General features: G+C 34.3%; 1 protein-coding gene across 1 annotated transcript; it reads left to right on the top strand.

Annotated features, from left to right (window-relative positions):
* The first annotated feature begins 7,907 nt into the window (after nucleotides 1–7,907).
* On the top strand, nucleotides 7,908–10,928 carry LOC145294253 (solute carrier family 60 member 1-like). The gene is made up of 2 exons (XM_080141352.1): nucleotides 7,908–8,269; nucleotides 9,255–10,928. The coding sequence occupies exons 1-2, from the start codon at nucleotides 7,909–7,911 to the stop codon at nucleotides 10,205–10,207; spliced, it is 1,314 nt and encodes a 437-aa protein (XP_079997478.1). The 5' UTR covers nucleotide 7,908; the 3' UTR covers nucleotides 10,208–10,928.
* Nucleotides 10,929–11,928: the final 1,000 nt, after the last annotated feature.

Here is an 11,928-nt window from a genome sequence, read left to right as displayed (position 1 = left end):
TTGGCCTAACGTTCACAGGAAACATGAGCTGGAACAATTACATCGAGGGCATTGCCAGGGCCGCTGCGAGGAAGGTGGGCTCTCTCTACCGTGCTAGAAAACTTCTAACACCCGAAAGTATCATGTACCTCTATAAGGCCACTATTCGCCCATGTATGGAGTATTGCTGTCACATTTGGGCCGGTGCATCGGCTACTAGTCTCTCGCTCCTTGACAGGGTTCAAAAGAGAGTCGCAAATCTGATAGGCCCTAAACTGGCATCAAAACTTCAGCCTCTGTCCCATCGTCGAAACGTTGCATCCCTCTGCCTGTTCTACAAGTATTATAATGGTGAATGCTCTGAAGAACTGCAAGCACTTGTGCCCCCACGACGTGAACACCCTCGACAGACCCGACAAGCTACACAATCCCACCCCCACACTGTAGAGATCCCTAGATGTAAAAGATCCTTCTACTCCAGTAGTTTCTTCCCCAGAACTGCTAGACTTTGGAATTCCATTCCAGGTCACTGCTTCCCCAACTGTACTGACATGCATAAGTTCAAGTGCAACGTGAACCAACATCTCGCTGCCCTAATCCCTACATAGTACCCCAGTAGATGTTTCCCTTGATAGTAGCCCCCTACATTAAAGTGGCAATGTGCCTTGTTTGGGGTGAATATGTAATAAAAAAAAAAAAAAAAAAAAAAAATGACAAAAGTTTTTAGTGGATATATATATACACACACACACGCACACACGCACAGACGTTTGAGATTTATTGATTAGACTAGCATGGATAGGTAGACATGAAATTCTGTTAAAAAACACCTGCTATACTAAGGATAGAGCAACCTTCACAAAAGAATGGAATCCACCACCCCCTAAAAAAAATAGATGTAGGTGACAATTTTCCCACTTTTTGCACTAGAACCTCCTTAAAAAAATAAATAAATAAAAAACTTTTCTTTCAATCTAAATAGCAGCGAATGCCTGAGGCGACCACACAAAAAAAAAAAATTAGCCGTAGTAGGCAGGCTCAAACCTGAAACGTGAAAGAGATAAAGAAAGGAAAAATGTTATTGGCAAATGCTTTTGTCCATTGGGCAACGATGACTTATGACGTCATGACCCTGCAAAATAACCTTTGTAAACATACTTTCAGTTTGCTGTGTGTGCATGACTTGCGAAAATGCCGTTGCAAAAAGTGACGCCCCTTTACAAGGAATGGTCCAGTTGACCACCACAAAATTAATCTTTTTTTCTAATTTTCACATATTTATCCAAGGGATCACTCTTTCAGTACTGATTTCAACCCAGTCTTATTCGGCTGACAAAAGTTTTTATTGGACATACAAACACACAAACAAACTGACATTTGAGATTTATATAATAGACTAACGGAGGTTACCAGGCGTTGCCCAGGTGTTTGTAGGTGTGTGTGTTTTTGGGTAAATCATTGGCCGGGTATTTGTTTTAAAAAAAAAATGAAGTCTTGACACGCAGTTGGAAAATAATAAAGTGTAAAAAAAAAAGTGCGACTTTGCAGGTGCCCGTTTTTGACGAGTTAATGACGTCAACTTTGAGTGCGGGACAGTGTTTTATTTACCGCAAGTCTGTTCGCTTCCTTTTTTTATAAGAAAAAGCTTAATGCACATGTGGCGATCGAAAATTGTTGAATATTTATCTTTTGAAAGTCGGGCAAATTAAATAGACAAGCGACCCCAGTTGTCAACTCGTAGATATTATCATTTAGGCACGATATAAAAAGTTTTCAGAAGTTGTGAGGCGACCGATCGGTTCTCAGAAAAAAGCCTTTCTTGGACATACACAAAAACGCACGCACACACACACACACACACACACACACACACACACAAAAACATTTTCGCTTTTATATTTATAGACTAGCAGGGGTACCAGGGGTTGCCCGTGTGTTTGGAGGTGTAAAAGAAAAAAAAAGTTTTGGTAGGTAGGTAGGCTCGAACCCAAAGCCTTGAGGCGAAGGTGGAAAAGAAAGTGTGAAAAAAACAGACATCTTACTGCTCGGCCAAGACGGGACAGGAACTGAAAAGTGTTTTAATTTAACGATTAAAAAGTTAAGTGACAGGTGCGTGAATTTAATGAGGTCAAACATCATGCCAGTTTCTGCGTTTCCCTCCAAGATGTTGGGGAAAACCAGCTCCCCATTTAAAGAGGAGTGTCCAAATGAATAGCAATTGTCTGATATAAGGGGGTTCTCCCGTATTGATCAAAGCTTATTGCTTTTCTGGACGTTGCTACCATGAGTGTCAGGGAGCTGATGCTACGGATTCAGTTTCGTTTTTTTTATACTGAAAAGCGAAACAAATATGCGTAGACCAAGAAATATTGTGGAAATAGCGTGTAAAAGTTGCTCAAATAAAAGATAGTGATGACCTCCTCTTTTACATCAGAGATATTACAATCTAGGAAGTATATAAAAAGTTCTAAGAAACAGTAACCCCTCCAAGCGCCCCCCCCCCTGAAAAAAGCCTTTGCTGGACATACAAAAAAATTGAACACATACACACACATTTTCGCTTTCATATTCTAGACTAAAAGGGGTGCTTCGCATTTCCCAGATGTTTGGAGGTGTAAAAAAAAAAGTTTTGGTAGAAAAGTAGGCTCGAAATCAAAGCCTTGACGTAAAGGTGGAAAAGAAAGGGGGAAAAAAAGACTGGTATCTTACCGGCTCGGCTACGAAGGGAGAGGAATGAAAAGCGTTTTAATTTAACAATTAAAAAGACAGGTGCATGAATTTAATGAGGTCAAACATCACACCATATGGGAATAAAATTAATTTTGGCTGCAAGCCAGTTTCTGCGTTTTCCTTGAAGATGTTGGGGAAAACCAGCTCCCATTGTCCATATCAATAGCAATTGTCTGATATAAAGGTTCCCCCCCACATTGATCAAACCTCATTTCTTTTCTGGACGTCCCTGTCACGAGTGCCAGGAAGCTGTTTTATGATATGGATTCAGTTTCGTTTTTATACTGAAAAGCCAAACAAACATGCGTAGACCAAGAAATATTGTGAAAATAGCACGTAGAAGTCACCCAAATTAAAGGTACATGCGACCTCGTTTCGTAAATCGTAGATATTATAATCTATGTAGCATATAAACGGTTCTAAGAGACAATAACTGGCCCGATCCCCCCCCCTCCGAAAAAAGCCTTTAGCGGACATACACAAAAATGCACACACTAACACACATTTTGCCTTTAGATGTTATTGTGACTGCTATGCCATAATGATTGATGGGTAAGATAAAATTGTAGATAAAAAAAAAAATACTAGGATGCTTGTACAGCTTTTGAATCAGAAAAAAACAACTTTTACCTACACAGGTTACCTTGTTGTTCATCCATTGGAATGACAAGGACCATTTGATCATCCTGGAAGGTAGGGTGAGGAGGTCAACATCGGTGAGTGCGGAAATGGCTGATAAGCCTAATCTACGCTTGGAAAGTTTTGTTGCAATGGGGATAGGGAATACCAGCAGATGTCAAGAGCTTAAAAGCATTGTTTTTCCTGTCCTGCCTGTGTTTCTCTGCAGTAGTTTTTTTTTTTTTTATCATTTTCATATTGGCAGATACCATCATTAATCACGGCCTGCCACTTGGTTCTATTTGAAGCTGTCTGCTCTCATGATGACAAAGCAATGTTGATGACCTTCAGTGATGCCTTCATAGTGTCTTTAAATCGTTTTCTTTGGCCGCTATGGGAGCGCTTGCCATTAGCAAACAGAAGCTTCTTGGGCAGTCTGTAGTCTGGCACGCAGTCTGCATGACCAGCCACGTAAAGCTGGGCTTTCAACAGGATATTAGATAGGCTTAGGGAGACTGACACAAGTGAGAACTTCTGTCTGGTATCGTTTTCTGTCAGCTTATGTCAAGCACTTTCCTCAGTCTGGTGATGGGGAAGTGATTTAGTTTTCTAACGTGCAAATTACGTAAACAGACAAAAAAAACGAATGCAAAGAAACTGGTGTCAAAATCAAGATGAGGCTGTATTCAAACAAAAAAAAAAAGAATAAAACAATATTTAAAGCAAGAAAAACACTCACCATATGTTTATAAGAAAATTTGTTTGTTTTTTTTTTGATAAAAAATATTAATAAAACAACTTTATACATTTTTATTTCATGGCAAACTTAAATTATCTTCTTTTTTTTTTAGTACTGGTCCAGTTTTTGAACCAGACAAAACATGAACCGTTTTTTATTGCCCTAACTCTAACATAATCCTAAACTAGCCCTAACTTATACATAACCTATGAGAGGTGTTCTAAAATGCTTCCTATTTTTATTCTACTCGAATGGATTAGAGGGGATTGCAAATTGTATTGTTATGATGACTTAACTCATGCATTCATGACCTAAAAGTTTAATTTCTCTGTTAGAGTGTGAGACGCTAAGAAAAATGTCACTCGTTTTAATAGTACCACTCCTGTTTTAGTAGCTCTTCAACGTTTTAGTTAAAAGAAAATAGGAGACTCTACTTTTGAAATGACCCTCATACTTTATTTCCTTTGGTAACAGTTATTTGTTGACTATTTATTTTTGTTATTTTTTTTGTTTTGTTTTTGTTTTCTTTATTTTTTTTTGTTTTTGTATTATTTTTTTTGTTTATTTTTTTTATTTTTAGGTTTTTTTTCACTCATTTAAAAAATTTTTTTGCAAATTCTTTCATAGTCGCCAATTTACGATTTGATCAACTGACAATTTAACTTGTTTTCTCCCTTTCTCGCCTTCTGATTCGACAAGTACTTCGTATGGAGGTGAGGCACATGATACCTTTCCATACGTAAAAAAAAGAAAATGTCTAATTTCATAGGTAGGTGCTTGCCAGGAAAATAAATGATTCTAAATCCTGTTATTTCATTCTTTAATTCCAGATATTTAAGAAAAAGGAAAAGAAAGATTTTTCAAGTGGCAGAAATAACAAAGTAAATCTCTTGTCGAATCAAACGCGATGGAGTCGACACAGAGGACTAAATACATGCAACTTATGTGGCTGACTTGGTCATTTTGTTTGATTGTAAGTAGTTGCTTAAATTTTTAATTTAAAAATAATTTTTTCTCTTTTACTAATGAGCCGACACTTACCAAGGCCAAAACCCACTAAAGGATTAGGACCAATGAAATGGATAGATTGTCAGTTGAATGATAAAGAATATTATGAGAGGATTGAAAATGATGAATTGAATGAACAAAATTTGATTATTATGAGGATGGTTTATGACGAATGCTTGTTGACATTGGAAGCAGTCTTGTGGTAACATGTTCCACAAATTTTGTGAAAGAAACTGTTCATGGAAATTTTGTTTGATGTTAGACACATAGTCTATACACAGTTTAGGATAAGTGTTTCTAGACATTAGATCTGAAGACGACCATGTTGTAGTCTGCAGGGAAATGAAAGCTGTCCTATGTTAATGTGCTCCACAGGAAGTTCTTGGAAAGAAACTCTGTTCATGGACTTCTGCTTGATGTTAGTTACACGGAGGAGGAAAGGAAAGTTCTTTGCAATTGTAGTAGATGAGATGTGTCTAAAGACGAGTTTTAAAATAGTTGATTTTTTTTTTTCATTGGAACTGGAATGAGATGAAAAAACTACAAATTTCTATATTTTGTGAAAAACAGAACCGAAGCGGGGTTATTGTCATTTTCACCTCATCTACAGAGCCGCTTTTGTTTTTTATGTCTCGTGTAAATGCAAATATCTTCGAAACGACAAAAGTTGTCTTCGAAATGACAAAAGTTGTCTTCGAAATGACAAAAGTTGTCTTCGAAATGACAAAAGTTGTCTTCGAAACGACAAAAGTTGTCTTCGAAACAACATTGTTGCGTGGATTACTACTCATCTCTCCAATTTGTGGCTAAAATTTGGGTAAAAAATACACCAAAATGTCAAAGTTATCTTTAAAAAAACTATGCATATTATTTCGATTCTTTCAGACTACTGTTCTCATCTTGATTCTTATTTGCACAATGTTTTGGTCGATGTAACCTCCAATCTTCTTCCGGTGTATCTTGTCAAACTCAGGTATCTTTCTATTGAACTCGGGAATCTGCACAAATTTATTTAATCCATGGAGGTAGCATGTTCTCATTCTGTCAACCATGATTGAGTAGAAGTCCAAAATAATTCGCAATTGTACATTTTCAGAAAAACCGAACTGAAGCAGGATTATTGTCATTTTCACCTCCCACTACAGTTCCGTTTTTGTATTACAGGTTTTGTATGAATATAAATATCTTCGAAACAACAAGAATTTCGTTCTGAAAATTGCTGCTCATCTCCTCGCTTTGCAGCTGAAATTTGGGTAAAAAATATACAAAAATGTCGAAGTTATTTTAAAAAAAAACAAAAAAAAAATATTATTTTGATTCTTTTTTGCACATTTCAGTTGATGTAAAATCTAATTTTGAGGTGTATCTTGTCAAATTCAGAAATCTTTCTGTCGAACTCATGAATGTGCACAAATTTTATTAATCCATGGAGGTAGCATGCTCTTGTTCCATCAGCCATCATTGGGTAGAAGTTCTAAGTGATTCACAAGTGTATTTTTGGGTGTCGCTTGCAATGAAGATTAAACCTTTTATTTCCAGAAGAATGTAATTTTTACAACTGAATTTTATCAAGTATTTTATCCACCATGCCACGGCTGACGAAACGAGAGCATGCTACTCCCATGGATTAAATTAAGAGTTCTGTTTGAAATTCGGTGCAAATTCTCAAGTTTTACTGAAAGATTCCCGAGTTCAACAAGATACACCTGAAGAAGATCAAAGATTGAAACGTGAAAATAACAACCAAGATGAGAGCAGTAATCTGAAGAATCCAAATAACACGAATAATTCTACATATTTTTTTATAAATGTAAATATTTTCCAAACTACAAGAGCTGATGTTCTGCAAAATGATGTGTCAGTTTCTTCTTCTCTTTGAACTTTATTTAATAACATTTCTTTATCATACATCATACTTTATAGATAAAGTTTTGGAAACTGGGATAATATAACAGGTTAAGTCTGCAAGTAGGTATCTGTTAGAGAAATTAGATTATGTCCAGGTCTTTGGTTTTACCTCCTATCTAAGCCACAATGAGAGATGAGCCAGAAAATGTACATCTTATTAGATTAGCATCTTGACTGGAACTAACATTTGAGCATCAAACTGTTTGGGCAGAAATGGGAAAAGGCACACATGCATGGAAATGTTTTTAGAGACAAGAATCTTATTCCAACATTTAATAACAACTTTATTGCTCATCTTTGTTAGTATGATTTGTAAGAAAAAGGGTTTTGATATTGGGAAGAGTTCCTGTGTAGAGACATTGATTAAAGATTAGACATGTTGACAGAGAGAGTCATTAGATGCGTGTTAAAGTTAGTAGTAGGAGCGTGCATCCATGTATGGACGTAGACAAAAGATGAAAGAATTCATGTGTGTACCGCATTGAAGTTTGTGTGTGTCGGTAGCCATGTTGGTTTGCTTGTATTCACATTTTAGTCAAACCCCGGACCTGAAGACCCAGGTGGGTTGTGTTGCATCCCAAGAGAGTAGTTGGGGATTGGTCCATGCCACGTGGAGATGTCTTCAGTTGAAGAGGGAAGAGGAAGAATTGCCGTGTGTTTAACCTTTTCTAAACTCAGTCACGTGGTCAATTCACCTGAGTGATGGTCTTTGATTGGACAAGCCAGAAAGGAAGTTGACTGCAACAACCAATCAGCAATAATATTATAAAGCAAACATTTTTCAAAATCTTCAGCCGTAAGTATATCTGCCCTTGATGCTATATGTTCCAAACGCCTATATAACTGTGCAAATCTGAGCTTTGCAATATATGCCGCAAGCTGCACAGGATATAATATATAATTACAAAAGAAAATAAATCTCAAACATGTGGTTGTTACAAAATATTTCATTTTTATTCTTTTTAAAATTCTTTATTGTTTTTCTTTCTTTTTTTTTTCAGGGTTTAGACAATGGTATTCTTGGACCAAGTCTGCTGGACCTCGCAGGACGTGTGAATGCCACCCTGTCTGAGATGAACCGTATTTTTCCGTCCCAGGGTTTTGGGTTTCTCATGAGTATCATACTCAGTACGATGATAATAAAAAAAAATTGTTTGCATTTGTACATCACGTTGACTTTATGCATCGGCGCCATTATCAATGTCCTCATTCCTTACTCTCGAACGCTCGGCTGGATGACAGGTTTGTTCCTTTTCCAAGGAAGCACAAAGGGGTTATTGAACGCATGTAAGTACAACGATCGTTTGCATTTTGCTCATTTCCGATTATTTGTTTGAAATAAAAACTATACTATTACTTTGTTAAATAATGGAGATTTGGTATCTGTTTGTCTGAAACCAAACTATAATATTACTTCAATAAATAATAGAGATTTGTTATTTGTCTGTCTGAAGCCAAAACTATACTATTGAGAGTTAGTATCTATCCTTCTGAAGTTGAACTATACTATTAGTGGAGATTTGGTATCTGTTTGTCTGAAACCAAACTAGATTATTACTTTTTATAAATAATGGAAAGTTGGTCTGTCTGTCTGAAGTAAAACTATACTATTACATCTATAAATCATGGAAATTTGGTATCTGCTTGTCTGTCTGAAGCTAAAACTGTATATTAAGTTGGTGCAAAAAATAATGTCGTTTTTTTAATGTTCAACTTCAAGCAGGGAACGACATTATTTTTGCACCAACATAATATATTGCTTTTATAAATAATGAATGATTTGGTATCTGCTTGTCTGTCTGAAGCTAAAACTATATTATTACTTCTATTTATGATGGAGATTTGGTATCTGTTTCTGTGGAACTGAACTATATTATTACTTCTATAAATAATAGAAAAGACTCTTCTCTCTCACCGTATCAGATTATTACATAATCTCTCTGTCTCTGTCTGTCTGTCTGTCTGTCTGTCTGTCTGTCTGTCTCTCTCTCTCTCTCTCTCTCTCTCTCTCTCTCTCTCTCACACACACACACACATACTGAAATGGAATTTATTCCAGATTTTTCCAAATTCTGGGAAAAGTGTCAATCATTGTTGTCTACTGCACCAATAACAAAGTCAACAATTTTTTTTTTTCTTTTCTCTCTTATTTTTACTTTTCACTAATTAAATTATAATTTTTGTTTTTTCAGAAAATCAACGATTCATATCAACACTTTTCTGATCCAATAATATCATCACGTTATTACTTTCCATTCTCTTTCTTTTCCAGTCATCTACACACTCTGCTTTCGTCTCTTTCCTGGGGAACGCAGCTGGCAAATAATGTGCATCCCGATTGCAGAAGCATTGTCTGCATTTCTCATCCCATTTGGTGTGAAACCATTCCAAAGCAGGGTATCCATCAAACCTGGCGCAAACATCACTTCACTTTCAAACTGCACAACCGAAACATGTTACGTCACTCCCTCACAGATTGCATATCCTTATGTGTTCACGGCTATCATCCTCCTTCCGGCCATGTGCGCGTTTGCTTATTATTCATTCCACGAAAAATGTAGCCATAAGATAGAAGAAGAATACGACAGAATGTCAGAAACACAGACATGGTCATCGGAAAAATGGAAAGAAAACTGTCCGACAATCATCCTCCTCTTTTTCTTCCATATCCCGGTCTTTGGCAGCATCATCGCATTCAGTGATCTGCTAACGCTTTACGGCTCATCTGCACCACTTTTTCTAGACAAAGGGACCATGGCATACATGACGTCCATGTTTTGGGGATGCCTTTTGATTGGTCGGTTAGCAAACATGCTTTTGTCTAAATATGTCCACATGGGCGCTCTTCTCTGCGTCAACTTTGCGGGTCTCATTATCTTCACCAGTCTCCTGATCTGTCCGCAAAGCAATGCTGCTTATCTTTGGGTCGGCACCGCAGGTTTCGGAATATTCCAGTCTTCATTTCTACCGTCTGTGATTACATGGGCCGGTTCCTTCCTGCACCTAGATGCAATTATTTTATATGTATCCCTTCTGGCTAGTGGAATCGGTGAAGTAGTCATCCCTTACGTTGCTGCAATGATCTTTCAGAATTATGGACACCTTAATTTAATGTTCTTAATATTCATATTTGGGATCATAGAACTTATCCTTTTCTCCGCAATATGTTTCCTTCATTGGTTGCACAAGAAAGAAAATATAATTGCGGAGGAAGAGTCTTCGTAGCAAGATCGTTTTTTTCTCTTGGGTTTCAGAATTTTTTTGAGATGAGGATTGATAATATTGTTTGGACTACTGTTCTCATCTTAGATCTTATTCTCACATCACAACGTTTCAGCTGATGTAACCTCCAACCGTCTTCAAATGCATCTTGGAAATTCATACAGAATTTCGAACTGAACCCTTTATTTAATTCACAGGGGCTAGATTATTCTCATTCACTCAGCCATGATCAGGGAAAAGCCTTGCAAGAAATTTTTATTTTATCCTTACTAAGCATCGCTAGTAGTGAGGGTTGAACTCTCAACCTCAACAAGACAAAAATGATTGTCATTTTTTATAGAAAACATGAAGTCACTTGATGTAAGGAGATAAAGAAATACTGCTCAAAGTTCAAAACTGGCCAGTGATAATATGTTATGTGAATAGATTCTGAACCAGAGAACAGCAATTCTTACCCTTTCGTCAGAAGCATCATTCATGGCCGTGTGTTTAAAGACTAGATGTATGTAGACTAAAAATATAAATTAAAAATATAGATTAAAGATATAGATAAAAAATATAGATTAAAAATATAAACTAAAAAAATAGATTAAAAATATCGATTAAAAATACAGACTAAAAATATAGACTAAAAATATAGACTAAAAATATAGATTAAAAATATAAACTAAAAAAATAAATTACAAATATCGATTAAAAATATAGATTAAAATATAGACTAAAAACATAGACTAAAAATATATATTAAAAATATAGACTAAAAATATAGACGACAAAATAGAGACTAAAAATATAGATGAAAAATAGACTAAAAATATAGATTAAAATATAGACTAAAAAAATAGACTAAAAATATATATTAAAAATATAGACTAAAATATATATTAAAAATGTAGATTAAAAATATAGACTAAAAATATAAACTAAAAATATAGATTAAAAATATAGACTAAAAATATAAACTAAAAATATAGATTAAAAATATAGACTAAAAATATAAACTAAAAATATAGATTAAAAATATAGACTAAAAATATAAACTAAAAATATAAACTAAAAATATAGATTAAAAATATAGACTAAAAATATAGACTAAAAATATAGATTAATAGTATAGATTAAAAATGTAGACCAATTATATAGACAAAAAATATAGATTAAAAATAAAAAATAAAAATATAGATTAAAAATATCGATTAAAAATATAGACTAAAAATATAAACTAAAAATATAGATTAAAAATATAGACTAAAAATATAAACTAAAAATATAGATTAAAAATATAGACTAAAAATATAAACTAAAAATATAGATTAAAAATATAGACTAAAAATATAAACTAAAAATATCGATTAAAAATATAGACTAAAAATATAGACTAAAATATAGACTAAAAATATTGACTAAAAATATAGACTAAAAATATAGACTAAAAATATAGACTAAAAAAATAGATTAAAAATATAGACTAAAAATATTGATTAAAAATATAAACTAAAAAAATAGATTAAAAATATAGACTAAAAAAATAGATTAAAAATATAGACTAAAGATATTGATTAAAAATATAGACTAAAAATATTGATTAAAAATATAGACTAAAAATATAGACTAAAATATATATTAAAAATGTTGATTGAAAATATTGACTAAAAATATAGTCGAAAAATAGAGACTAAAAATATAGATAAAAAATAGACTAAAAATATAGATAAAAAATATAA

The sequence above is a fragment of the Euprymna scolopes genome, chromosome 15, assembly GCF_053919585.1.
Source record: "Euprymna scolopes isolate OS-2025 chromosome 15, ASM5391958v1, whole genome shotgun sequence".
NCBI lineage: Eukaryota > Metazoa > Mollusca > Cephalopoda > Sepiida > Sepiolidae > Euprymna > Euprymna scolopes.
This window is presented reverse-complemented; position numbering and strand designations above follow the sequence as displayed.

What these genes read in the sequence shown, in the direction of transcription:
- LOC145294253 (XM_080141352.1), top strand. Translation starts at nt 7,909, where the DNA reads ATGTGGTTGTTACAAAATATTTCATTTTTATTCTTTTTAAAATTCTTT. An exon ending in AAAGGGGTTATTGAACGCAT is followed by an intron (nt 8,270 to 9,254) that starts GTAAGTACAACG and finishes TTTCTTTTCCAG; the next exon opens with TCATCTACACACTCTGCTTT.